This window comes from Pantherophis guttatus, chromosome 2 (genome assembly GCF_059756535.1).
Source record: "Pantherophis guttatus breed Tessera chromosome 2, ASM5975653v1, whole genome shotgun sequence".
NCBI classification, from domain to species: Eukaryota; Metazoa; Chordata; class Lepidosauria; order Squamata; family Colubridae; genus Pantherophis; species Pantherophis guttatus.
The window spans coordinates 289,060,745-289,074,819 of record NC_142064.1 but is presented as its reverse complement, the minus strand read 5'-3'; the positions used below and the strand labels follow the sequence as shown (position 1 = coordinate 289,074,819).

At 43.4% G+C, this 14,075-nt stretch overlaps 1 protein-coding gene across 7 annotated transcripts in view; it reads left to right on the top strand.

The window, feature by feature from the left end:
* LOC132710762 (uncharacterized) overlaps positions 1–14,075 on the top strand; it is a 139,707-nt gene that overhangs the window by 104,515 nt on the left and 21,117 nt on the right. The window contains exons 3-6 of one of the 7 annotated variants that reach the window (XM_087884791.1): positions 247–361; positions 3,882–3,949; positions 5,167–5,296; positions 8,347–10,333. The exons of 5 other annotated variants lie outside the window; for them this stretch is intronic. In XM_087884791.1, the coding sequence (XP_087740917.1) occupies positions 247–361; positions 3,882–3,949; positions 5,167–5,296; positions 8,347–10,333 (2,300 nt within the window). Of the gene's footprint in view, positions 1–246; positions 362–3,881; positions 3,950–5,166; positions 5,297–8,346; positions 12,806–14,075 lie in introns of those variants that run through there. One more of the 7 variants, XM_087884790.1, reaches the window with a different exon arrangement.

Below are 14,075 nucleotides of genomic sequence, written 5' to 3'. Positions count from 1 at the left end.
TAAGAGTTCAATAGAGAAATAGAAAATCTGTTTGAATACTTCACCCCTCCTTCCCAAACCTCTCTGACATTCATAATATGTGGCAATGTCCCACCAATTCTTGTAGGACATTGTTCCATTGTTTTTTCATTCAGCCACCCTGATGGATATTGGGGGCTTTGAGGTGGCATTCTGAATATAGGAATCCACTTTATGTCATGTGATGTGCATTAATTCTGCTTCTTCCATCCTTCCTCCTATTGGAAGTGCTGCATTGTGGAGATCAGAGATCCTGAGAGAAAGAAGAATCCATCAACTCCCCTTCAGGGGTTATTTTTCAGGAGGATCCCTTGGGAAGATCAAACTCAGGACACCTCAGGAGGTAATTGAAGATCCTCCAATTACCCATCTGTCTTAACTTCATGCTCTCTTCTCTTCTATACAATACTTTCTCCTATTTATACTTCTTTGCATTAATTGCATCTGCAGATAATTGCCCAGCAACCCTCTTTAGGTGAGCCTCCTGCTCTTGGGGAAAGGAGGAGATTGAGGTCCACCTGAAAGGGTGTGCAGAGGAATTGGGCGATTTTTCTGAAGACAAAATTACTTGACTTGGTTTCCAATTATTTATTTATTGGTTCGATTTATATGCCGCCTTCATAATTTTGTATATACCTGCTTAGTAGGGCTTTCGGGGGCCCCTAAGCAGTGTTCTTTTTACACAAAGTCATCTTATTGCCCCCACAATCCGGGTCCTCATTTTACCTACCTCGAAAGGATGGAAGGCTGAGTCAACCTTCAGCCTGGTGAGATTTGAACTTGCAGTAATTGCAGGCAGCTGGCAGCTAAGTGCTAGTTTAACAGCACTTTAGCTGCTGTGCCACCAAGGCTCTGGGATGCCGGCATGGTTGCTGGTCCAATGGAAGCCCCTGAGGCAGGTTCTTGCTCTGTTATCTGGGAACGGTTTGATCCTTTTGCTCCTCCCAGTTGTTCACTCTGTCTGTTGTTTAAATTCTTAGTCAATATTTTACTACAAGATATAGACCCTGTTGCTCCTAAGGAAGTGGACAGGATCCTAGGGAGTATGGCTACAAGCACCTGTGTTTTAAACCCATGTCCCTCCTGGCTTGGGAAAGCTTCCTGGGAGGTGACAGGTGGGTGGACTCTGGCACCGATTAATGCTTCCCTACAGGAGGGTGCAGTGCCCCAGCACTTTAAGGAGGTTGTAGTCCACCCTCATCTTAAGAAGCCATCGCTGGATCCCACCCTGTTGGATAGTTTCCGACCTGTCTCCAATCTTCCCTTTTTTGGGGAAGGTTGTTCAGAAGGTGGTTGCACAGCAACTCCAGAGGTTTCGGGATGAAATGGATTATCTAGACTCCTACCAGTCAAGATTCAGGCTTGGATTTGGGACAGAAACGGCATTGGTCGCACTTTTGGATGATCTCTGGCAAGAGCGGGATGGGGGTAGTGCATCCATGCTTGCTCTACTTGGCCTCTCAGGGGATGAGAGTGGGAGGCCTTGTGCTGTCCTGGCTCACTTCCTTCCTCTGCAGCCGCTCTCAGTCAGTGATGATAGGAGGGGAGAGATCCAGATCTCATCCACTGCTTTGTGGGTTTCCGCAGGCCTCGGTATTTTCTCCGCTCCTGTTCAGATTTATATGGAGCTGCTGGGTGAGATCATCTGGCAGCACGGACTGAGATATCACCAATATGCTGACGATACTCAGCTGTATGTCTCGGCCCATGGTGGGTTAAATGATGCCGTGTCCTCCCTGTTGCAGTGCCTGGAGGCTGTTAGGGGCTGGATGGGGAGCAATGGGTGGAAACTAAACCTTGGCAAGACGGAGTAGCTCTGGGTTTGGGGTTCGTTGGCCAAGGGAGAATTGCCACCTCTGGTCTTGGATGGGGTGGCACTACCCCAAGCAGACACTGTGCGTGATCTGTGGGTTCTCCTGGACTCACAACTCCTGCTCGAAGAGAAGGTGGCGGTTGTGGCCTGGAGGGCCTTTGCACAACTACGGGTTGTGCGCCAGTTACACCCCTTCCTGGATGGACAATCCCTACTCACAGTCACTCATGCCCTAATCAGTTGTTGTTGTTGTTGTTATTATTATTATTATTACTAATTGAATTTGTATACCGCCAAAGGATAAAATACATACAATACAAATGTTAAAATACAATTAAATAATTTGGCCTGGAAAACAAAAACACCCCAAATTAATAAGACAAATTTAAAATTTAGAAAATTTAAAAAACAGTTTAAAAAATAGGCTAGGCCAGGCCGGCCTGCTGGAATAGGAATGTTTTGAGGGCACGGCGGAAAACACGTAGATCCGGGATCCTCCATATCTCCAGGGGGAGCTCGTTCCAGATGGCAGGTGCCCCCACAGAGAAGGCTCTCCCCCTGGGGGGCGCCAGTCAACACTGTTTGACCGACGGCACCCTAAGAAGCCCCTCTCTATGGGAGCGTACTGGTCGGTGAGAGGCTACTGGTGGCAGAAGACGGTCTCGTAGATACCCCGGTCCTAAGCCATGGAGCGGTGTAAAGGTGGTAACCAAAACCTTGAAGCGCACCCGGAAGACCACCGGGAGCCAGTGCAGCTCGCGCAGGAGGGGGGGTCACATGGGAGCATCACGTCGCTCCCATAAACACCCGCGCGGCTGCATTCTGGAACAGCTGTAGCCTCCGGGTACTCCTCAAGGAGAGCCCCATGTAGAGAGCATTGCAGTAGTCCAGGCGGGAAGTGACGAGGGCATGAGTGACCGTATTTAACGAGTCCCGATCCAGAAAGGGACACAACTGGCAAATCAGGCGAACCTGATAAAATGCCCTCCCGGCCACAGCTGTCAAATGCTCTTCTAAAGACAGCTGTGAGTCCAGGAGGACACCCAAGTTGCGAGCCCTCTCCGTGGGGGCCAACGACTCGCCCCCAATAGTTAGTGATGGCACCAACTGACTATATCGGGATGTCGGAAACCACAGCCACTCGGTCTTGGATGGGTTGAGCCTGAGCCTGTTTCTCCCCATCCAGATCCTTACAGCCTCCAGGCACTGGGACATCACTTCAAGGGCATCGTTGGGGTGGTCCGGGGTGGAGATGTACAGCTGATTGTCATCAGCGTATTGGTGGTACTTCACCCCAAAACCACGGATGATCTCACCCAGCGGCTTCACATAAATGTTGAACAGAAGGGGTGACAGGACCGACCCTTGTGGCACCCCACATACAAGGGGCCTCGGGGTTGACCCCTGCCCCCCTGCCAACACAGACTGCGACCGATCGGAGAGAAAGGAGAACCACCGCAACACGATGCCCCCCACCCCTAACTCTTCCAGCCGGTGCAGCATGATACCATGGTCGATGGTATCAAAAGCCGCTGAGAGGTCTAATAGGACCAGGACAGAGGAGCAATCCCTGTCCTGAGCTCTCCAGATATCATCTACCAATGTGGCCAATGCCATTTCCGTGCTGTACTCAGGCCTGAAGCCCGACTGGAACGGATCCAGATAAGCCGATTCAGCCAGGTACCGAGGGAACTGTCGTGCTACCACACTCAACAACCTTCGCAACAAAGCGAAGGTTGAAGACTGGATGGTAATTAGCCAACACTGTCGGGTTAACTATTGCCACGGGCTCTACATGGGGCTGCCCTTGAAGAGTATGTGGGTTCCACTTGGTGGAAAACATAGTGGTCCACATGGTTTTCTGCAGATCCCAGTGTGCACATTTATCAACTCTCCTGCAGGAGCTGTATTGGCTGCCAATTTGCTTCCGGGTGCAATTCAAGGTTCTGGTTGTCGCCTTTAAAGCCCTTCATGGCTTTGGACCAGGTTATCTGAGGAAATAAATAAATATTTTGTTAATTATTATTTTGAAATTATTTATTTCTTACAGAGAAACAAAGAATGAAATTTTCTGGTTTTCATGACAGCGATCAAACACCGGCTGAACCTCTAAATCAAGTAAGAAAAGGAAAAGTTATTAGATCTGTATTCTCCCTTCAGGAAATGAACTGGGTGTGCAGAATGCTCTCTGCTTCTATTCCCTTGTTTGGACTGGATTATTTTTGTGTCCTTCCACAACATGGACAGCAGAATAGCAGGTTGAAGTTGCTGTCAGCCAGCATAGCTTCCTCTGGTTGGCTTGTTCTGCTAGGTGCTCCTCCAAATTTGTCTTTACAGGAAGCATTTTTTTTAACGTCCTTGAAAAATTAGGAATAAACGTATGACAGTGGCAGGAACTGCTGGACCACTTTTCTTTTTGTAATTTATCAACCTCCTAAGGTACAGATTAACAGAGTTGGAAGGGACCTTGTAGGTCATCTAGTCCAACCCGCTAACACCATTTCTGCAGTTGGCAGTCTTCTGAAGGAAACTTCTGTTCCATGGGTTGATTGCTTTCACTGTCAGAAAATGTCTCCTTATTTCCAGGTAGAATCACTCCTTATTCAGTTTCCATCCATTATTCCTTGACTGGCCTTCAGGTGCTTTGGAAAATAGCTTGACCCCCCTCCTCTCTGTGGCAGCCCCTCAAATATTGGAACACTGCTACCCTGTCTCCCCTGATCCTTCTCTTCATTAGACTAGCCATGCCCAGTTCCCACAAACGTTCATCGTATGTTTTAGCCTCCAGACCCTTCATCATCTTGGTTGCTCTTCCTTGCACTCTTTCTAGAGTCTCAAAATCTTTTTTACATCATGGCAATCAATACTGGATGCAATGTTCCTATGTGTGGTCTTACCAAGGCATTATAAAGTGATACTACTACTTCATGTGATCTTGATTCTATCCCTCTCTTAATGCAACCTATGATTCTGTTGGGTGTTTTTTGGCAACTGTAGCACACTGCTGGCTCACGTTTAACCGATTGTCCACTAGGACTCCAAGATCCCTGTTGCACTTTCTACTGTAGAACCAGGCATCACCTATTCTATGGCAGTGCATTTGGTTTTTCTTTCCTAAATGTAGCACATTACATTTCTCACCATTGAAGTTCATTTGGTTAGAAGGTGCCGATCCTTCTATATCTTGAGCCTATCTTGTGGAGTATTGGTATTGCTGTCAATTTGGTCTTGTCTGCAGATTTGATGAGTTCCCCTTCTATCAGCTTGTCTAAATCATTGATGAAGATGAACAGCTCTTGCGAATCCTCCTGTTCTGTTCTTTTTTCCATGTTCAGGAGAATCTTGTGTCATTCGAGGAGGTGGCTGTGTATTTCTCTGAGGAGGAATGGTCTCTGCTGGATTCTGATCAAAAAGCCCTGCATTCGGAAGTCATGCTTGAAAACTATAGGAACGTGGTCTCCCTCAGTAAGTTTTTTTGTCCCAAATCAGAGAGTTCAAGAAGCCAGATTATAGTTAATTTTTTATTAAATAAATCACTAATCAGATACTATCTCCTGGGAGGGAGAAGGAAAGGATCTGGCCTTCTGGTACTTCAAGGAAGGAAAGAGTCAATGTCTCTTTGCTGAGATGCTTTTGGGCCATTTCTTTAGAATAAAATAGAATAGAATACAACACAACACAATACTTTTTTGGCCAAGTGTGATTGGACACAAGGAATTTGTCTTGGTCCATACGCATTTGGTGTATATAAAAGAATGAATGATAAGGTGCAACACCTAATGATAGTCATAGGGAACAAGTAAGGAATCAAATCATATCATATCAGCAAACAGTCAATATAAGTCTTAAGAATACCAGCAACAAAGTTACAGTCATACAGTCATAAGTGGGAGGAGATGGGTGGTGAGAACAATGAGAAGATTAATAGTAATGCAGATTTAGTAACTAGTTTGACAGTGTTGATGGAATTATTTGTTTAGCAGAGTGATGACATTCAGGAAAAAACTGTTCTTGTGTCTAGTTGTTCTGGCATGCAGTGCTCTATAGCGTCCTTTTGAGGGCAGGAGTTGAAACAGTTTATGTCCAGGATGCGAGGGGTCTGTAAATATTTTCACAGCCCACTTTTTGACTCGTGCAGTATACAAGTCCTCAATGGAAGGCAGGTTGGTAGTAATTGTCTTTCTGCAATTCTAATTATCCTCTGAAGTCTGTGTCTGTCTTGTTGGGTTGCAGAACCAAACCAGGCAGTTATAGAGATGCAGATGACAGACTCAATAATTCCTCTGTAGAACTGGATCAGCAGCTCCTTGCACAGTTTGAGCTTTCTGAGTTGGCGCAGAAAGAACATTATTTGTTGTGGTTTTTTGATGACGATTTTGAAATTAGGTGTCTATTTTAAGTCTATATTTTTCCATTTCTATTTGAACTTATCTGTGGAGGCTGAAAAGAATGAGGTTTGCTTTTATGAGGTCATGTGAGAGGAATGTGTTGTCATTTGTCCTCTGAAACCTCCCAAAATTTTGTGAGAACAGAACTTTCATGCTCAGGCCCTGGAAGAGCATTCTCCCAATCCAATTCAAGAACAAAGACCTCGTGCAGGGTGACTTAGCCTTTACGAGGATATAGCAAGACGTTGATTCCTTTAGCTGCTTGGATGCATTTGCAGAAAAAAGAGGCCTTAAGTAGTGAGAGATACGCAAGGTCAATAGTGGGAAATCTGGCACTATTGATCTCACAGAATCTCGCACCACAGCAGGGGTGAAATGCTCCCAGTTCGGACCAATCTGATCTGGTAGCGAGGGCTGCAGGTTGTTCGGAGAACCGGTAGCAGAAATCCCTGCCGCCACCCTCCCCCCCCCCCATGCCCAGTTGAGCCACGTAATCATCAGAGGCTTTTATTTTATTATTAAATGCATTTTTTCTACAACCACTTCAGCCAAAAGACTGCTTTTAAAAATTTTTTAAAAAGCCTCTGATGATTGCGCGGCTCAGCTGGGATCATCAGAGGCCTATAAAAGCATTTTTTCTACCACCTCTTCGGCCAAAGAGGTTACAGGAAAAAATTCTTTTAAAAGCCTCTGACAATCAGGGAACTCAGCTGGAATCATCAGAGGCTTTTAAAAGAAAAAAGCCTCTGTCAATCAGACAAATCGGCGAAAGAGGTTGGAGATAAAATGCTTTTAAAAGCCTCTGACGATCCTAGCTGAGTTGTCTGATCGGCAGAAAACTCAGAGGCCTGAGTTCGCTGAAGAGGTTGTAGAAAAAACGGTTTTAAAAGTTAAAAAAAAAAGTTGACCACGCCCACCCTGTCACATTTCCCCACCAAGTCAGGCCCACAGAACCAGTAGTAACAAATTTTACATTTCACCACTGCACTATAGTACTTTAGGCCTCTGTTCCCAGCTAACCAAGGGCTGCATGACATCCAGGGCAAAATGCTTTGCAAACAAAGGGAAGGCCTCTTTGTTTTCAAAGACTTTTGCCCTGGATCTTGTGCAGTCTTCAGTTTGTAGGGAACACAGGCCTAAAGTACTGCAGTGCAAGATCACGCGAGATCATTAGTGTGAGATCTTGCACTTCTCATTTTGTGTGATCTCGCACTAAAGTAGTTTAGGCCTCTGTTCTCTGCAATCAGAAGCCTGTACCAGATCTGGCAAAAAAGCCCTTGCAAGCCGATGAGACTTTGGGGCAGCAAAATAGCCATTCTTGAAGCCTCCCAACCTTTCCAGTCTCAGCGCGATGAGGGTTTACAAGCCAATGGGAGGCTTCAATCAAGGGACTTCGCTCCAAAGTCTCATAGTTAGGATCAAGGGACGGGCCGAGCGGGAGTCCTGCCTGCCAGACAGAGGCCGTGAAGTAGCTGCTCCAAGTTACACCGGGGAAGAGCTTTTTTCAAAATTGTTTCACTTCTCACATGTCTGCTAAAATTTAGTACAGTGGTCTAAAGCACCCTGTTATTAACACCAGCTGCCTGCAATTACTGCAGGTGCGAATCTCACCAGGCTCAAGGTTGACTCAGCCATCCTTTCTAAGGTAGGTAAATTGAGGACCCAGTTGTGGGGGCAATAAGCTGACTTTGTATAAATATACAAAAGTATGAAGGCTATTGCTTAGTGCATTGTAAGCCGCCCTGAGTCTCCGGAGAAGGGCAGCATATAAATCAAATTTTTTTAAAAAAATAATCCACTCCAGTAAATCTTATGGACGTATCTCCTTATTCTTCCTTGGATGTTTCCCCTGATTATTCCTTGACTCAAAACAGACTTTGTTTGAGATTTGCAGATATTTAGATAATTGTAAAGAAAGAGATGTTTTCTAGATATTTTCAAATCTTTCAGGACTCATGAAGATAGAAATCATCCTGTCTATATCAGGATGTAAGCACCGTTGTAAGCATGCAAACATAAAACATAATGGAATTTTGGAAAAATTCAGAAGGAAATTCACTTGACTTTGTACGGTTTGATCTTTTTTTCTAACCTTGTTATCGTTTTCATTTCTCTTCTGCTTTGAAGGTAATAATGGGCAGGAGAATCAAGTGATCAATGCTAAAGATGGAACGGAGAAGTTTGGAATTCGAATGGAATTAGAAACCCATGATAGAAACCAGTCAAATGATTGGAATAAGGAAAACTCATCTTCCACTGATGCTGCGATGCAAGACTTTCTCGCCCAACAGGAGAAAATAAGGAAAAAATATATTGGGAAAAGTATGAAGCCAATCAAAGCTAAATTACAAGTAAAAGAACACTATTTAAGCCAAAACAAAGGAGAAGATGCTATAAGAAGACACAACGGACAAAGTTACAATGGGACATTCATTCCTTCTCTTGGAAATAAGTTCCTTACATCTCAAAAAGTGATTGACACAAAAGAGAAGCCTTACAAATGTTTGGAATGTGGAACATGTTTTGGAAAAAGCAGGCAACTTACTTCCCATGAAAGGATTCACACTGGGGAGAAGCCATTTAAATGTATGGAATGTGGAAAAACCTTTGCTTATAGAAATGGACTTACCACCCACAAAAAGATCCACACAGGGGAGAAGCCGTATAAATGCATGGAGTGTGGAAAGACATTTGCTCAAAGTGGTCAGCTTCTTTCCCATAATATGATTCACACAGGGGAGAAGCCATTTAAATGTATGGAATGTGGAAAAACCTTTGCTTATAGAAATGGACTTACTACCCACAAAAAGATCCACACAGGGGAGAAGCCATATAAATGCATGGAGTGTGGAAGGATGTTTGGTCAAAAAAGTCATCTTATTTTACATAAGAGGATCCATACAGGGGAGAAGCCATTTAAATGCATGGAATGTGGAAAGACCTTTGCTCAAAAAAGTCATCTTATTTTACATAAGGTGATCCACACAGGAGAGAAGGCATTCAAATGCAAGGAGTGTGGAAAGACCTTTGCTCAAAGAAGTAATCTTATTCGCCATAAGATGATCCACACGGGGGAGAAGCCGTATAAATGCATGGAGTGTGGAAAGACCTTTACTCGTAGCAGTGAACTTACTATACACAAAAAGTTCCACACAGGGGAGAAGCTGTATAAATGCATGGAGTGCGGAAAGACCTTTGCTCAAAGATGTAATCTTATTTCCCATATGAAAATCCACACAGGGGAGAAGCCGTATAAATGCATGGAGTGTGGAAAGACATTTGCTCAAAGTGGTCACCTTATTTCCCATAATATGATTCACACAGGGGAGAAGCCATTTAAATGTATGGAATGTGGAAAAACCTTTGCTCAAAGAAATGGACTTACTACCCACAAAAAGATCCACACAGGGGAGAAGCCATTTAAATGCTTGGAGTGCGGAAAGACCTTTGCTCAAGGAAGTAATCTTATTTGCCATAAGAGGATCCACACAGGGGAGAAGCCATTTAAATGCATGGAATGTGGAAAAACCTTTGCTCAAAAAAATCATCTTATTTTACATAAGGTGATCCACACAGGGGAGAAGCCATATAAATGCATGGAGTGTGGAAAGACCTTTGCTCGGAAACACCATCTTAATTGCCATGAGGTGATCCACACAGGGGAGAAGCCTTTTAAATGCAGAGAGTGTGGAAGGACCTTTGCTTGGAGACGCCATCTTAATCGCCATGAGGTGATCCACACAGGGGAGAAGCCATTTAAATGCATGGAATGTGGAAAGGCTTTTGCTCATAGCAATGAGCTAAAAACGCACAAAAAGATCCACACAGGGGAGAAGCCGTATAAATGCATGGAATGTGGAAAGACTTTTGCTCAGTGCAGTTACCTAAGAATACACAAAAGGATCCACACAGGGGAGAAGCCGTATAAATGCATGGAATGTGGAAAAACCTTTGCTTATAGAAATGTACTTACTACCCACAAAAAGATCCACACAGGGGAGAAGCCATTTAAATGCTTGGAGTGTGGAAAGACCTTTGCTCAAAGAGGTCATCTTATTTGCCATAAGAGGATCCATACAGGGGAGAAGCCATTTAAATGCATGGAATGTGGAAAGACCTTTGCTCAAAAAAGTTATCTTATTTCCCATATGAAGATCCACACAAGGGAGACCATATAAATGCATGGAATGTGAAAAGAGCTTTGCTCAGAAAGGTAAACTTCTCATAAAAGGATCCATGCTCAGGAGAAAACATATAGCAATAGCAATTTAATGTGGAGAAAAGGAACATTTTACACCTGGGCAGGAAACAGATTACATAAACCTGGCTCAAAAACAGGGTGGATTTGATTTAAATCAAACTGATTTAAATCACGATTTAAATCACTAGTCAGTAAAGCTTGATTTAAATCATAGTTTTCTACATAAAGACTAATTCTTACTGGTATAACTTTAATATGCAAGTAAATGAAGATTTTTAGAATAACTTTTCATATTAGTTTTTTTATCCTCAGCTTAATAGGTTAATCATTCATATTTGGACAACTTTTCTGTTGTACTTAGGAAGGAGAAAAATAATCTTTACCTTAATAATAACAATTTAAATAGATTTATTCAACTGAAACAATAACATTACAGCAAATCTTATTTGCTTAAACAAACATCCATGATTGTTAAGTAATTTGACTAAACAAAATATATATATTTTAAGAAACTTAGATTGTCAGCCCAGCCTACACATGAAAAACTTAAATACTGTCCTCTGTAGCTCACTCGTCATCTTCATCTTCTTTGTTAATAATCTGGAAAAGAAAAACAAGCTTTCCTGCTTTATCGGGTCCCAAATGATTTCTCAATTTAGAATGAATGAGTCCAAAGGAAGAGAATATTCTTTCAATGCCTGCAGAAGAAGCTACTGCTGTTAAAAGTGAAATCATTACTTGAACAGTCTCTAAATCCAAGTGCTTAAGTGACTTCCACCAGTTCACTGGTGTGACTTTCTTTAAAATATCTTCAGCAAACATATATTTCTTGAATGGTTCCCCCTTAGCTTTGAAGTTTATTATAGTTGGCATTACAGAGGTATGATTGCTGGATACTCATGTCATAGCTAACTCCTCTTCCTCAGCACTTAAGTTTTGACCCTGATACTGGATATTGTCAATATTTGCCAAAAAATGAGCTGGAGACAGTACTTGTCCCATTCGCTTTTTTAATGCTTGTAATTTAATTCTGTCCATGTGTAGTTCTGTTTTTAAGTGTTCACTCAGTTCCTTCCAAATGTCAACAGCAGCAGCAATAAAAGAGCTATTTTTCTGTATTTTGTTTAAAGCTTCAGAGATGGGTTTCAGGATGCTCAGCATATGTTCAACATTTCTCTTAAGCCCAATCTTGAGGATTTTGGCCGTAACAGTGCCATCTATTTATCTCGATTTTCTTCACAAACTGTCATCAGAATAGGCCAGTTCTTGATATACTGCTCAAAACAGTCCACCACAGAGTTCCATCTAACATCTTGTGGGAGCGTTAGCTTGGTTCCACCCATCCTTTTCAGAGCTGCTGCAGCAAAATGATTGTTACGGAAGTATTTAGCAATTTCAACAACATTAGTCTTTATTTCTGGAACACTTAAGTCTTTGGCTAAGAGGTGCAGCAAATGAGCACTGCAACCATATGTTATTAGCTTTGTATTCCCTTCCTGCTCTTCTAAATTTCTTCTCATCTTGGATACATTTGCAGCATTGTCTGTGACCAAACTGTGTACTAGACATTTGAATTTTTGTTCACATGTTGTTATAGCTTTTACTGCCACTTCTTGTAAGTATTCTGCTGTGTGTGCATTTCCTGACGTATCAATTGTTTGGGCAGGGAAGACTTTCCCTTCTTCTGTTGTTATACAAGCACATACAATAGGATCATTGTGGACATTACTCCACCCATCAGTACTTAGGTTAACAATTCTACCCTCCAGAGCTGTTGCACATTGCTCCATTTCTCTGTCATACACTTTATCCAGCAGTTTCCCTGCAACATCTGCTCTGCTGGGTGGATTGTATCCTGGTCTCAGTGACTGAACCATATTAATGAAATGTGGGTTCTCAGTCAGACCGAAAGAAGAGTTCGTTGCATAAACAAACTGGGCAATTTTTTCATCAATTAACTCTTTTCTAATCTGCTAGTTTTTATCACAAACTTATCTATGGTGGTTCCAGGAGGGAAGGGTTTTTTCTTTCTTTTAGGTGATAGTGATATGTGGCTGTGGGTGTCTGATGATGATGATGCTAATGAAGCACTATCCTGGATGGATAACTCTGAAACTGTAGAACAGGAGGATGGTGATCTTGAAGGTGGATAGTTTCCAGAATCCATGAATTCCCCTAAACAAAAAAGTCAATGCTGTTATTTTATTGTTTATACAATTTCTGCTTATTGTACACAGCACTGCCCCAAAAGGAATATTTGCTTTTCTTCATAACTGTACCAAATGACAGTAACATGCAGTAATAAGAAATATAATTTTGCTCAAACATGACAGTTCAAGGCAGTCTTTAGAAATATGATTCAATAAAAATGTTTACCAACCTGAAGATCCTGCCTGTTCAAATGTGTTTCTTTGGTCATCTTCATCACAGCACTTCTCATAATGTTGCCTCATTCGGGCCACCAGGCCTTGCGTTTCTTTGTTGCAGTGTTTGCATTGTGCACGCATGCCTGCCTTAGCAATAGGTAAAGGAACTTCATTAAAATATTGCCAAACTGGGTCTCTTTTATGGCCTGCTGTCATAGGTTTTTTCCTCCAAGGAAAGAATGTGATAAACCTCAGGTCATACAACAAAAAGATCCAAAGACTTGTCTGTCTGTGGCTGTGCAGTATTGTGCTCAGAAAGTTTCACTTTCATTTTGTACTGCTTGTCTGCTTGCCCCTTCCTCCTCACACTTAGTTTCACTTTCTTCTTGTGCAGATCTATTCCACTCCAAACAATCAGAAAAATATTGTTTCTATTCTATTCACTGAACTTACAGGGCCGTGCTGAGGACTTTGCACAGTTTCTGCAAGATAAAATCACTCAGATTCGGACCGGGTTGGACTCCGACTGGACAGAGTCCGTTGAGGTGACAGGGCCTAGTCTCGGTGGAGACATCTGGGTTGAGTTTGAGCCTGTTTCATTGGATGACGTGGACAGGATTATGGGTAGGCTGGGGTCTTCCACATGTTTACTGGACCCTTGTCCCTCCTGGCTTGTTTCGGCAGCCAGGGAGGTGACTGGAGACTGGATCCAGGCTATTGTCAACGCTTCACTAAAGGAAGCGGTCTTTCCCGCTGCGCTTAAAGAGGCGGTGGTTCGACCCCTCCTTAAGAAGCCTAACCTGGATCCAGACGTACTTAACAACTACCGTCCAGTCTCCAACCTTCGCTTTTTAGCGAAGGTTGTTGAGTCCGTGGTGGCACAGCAATTCCCTCAATTCCTGGAGGAAACTGACTACCTGGATCCTTACCAATCTGGTTTCAGGCGTGGCCACAGCACGGAAACGGCATTGGTCGCCCTAGTAAATGATCTCTGGCGGGCCAGGGATGGGGGTTGCTCCTCCATCCTGGTCCTTCTTGACCTCTCAGCGGCATTCGATACCATCGACCATGGTATCCTGCTGCAGCGGCTCAGGGGGATAGGGTTAGGAGGCACTGTTTTACAGTGGTTCTCCTCCTATCTCTCGGGCCGTCTGCAGTCTGTTTGGGCGGGGGGTCAGGGATCCTCCCAGAGGCCTCTCACTTGTGGGGTGCCTCAGGGCTCGGTTCTCTCTCCTCTGCTCTTTAATATCTATATGAAACCGCTGGGTGAGATCATCCGTGGTTTTGGG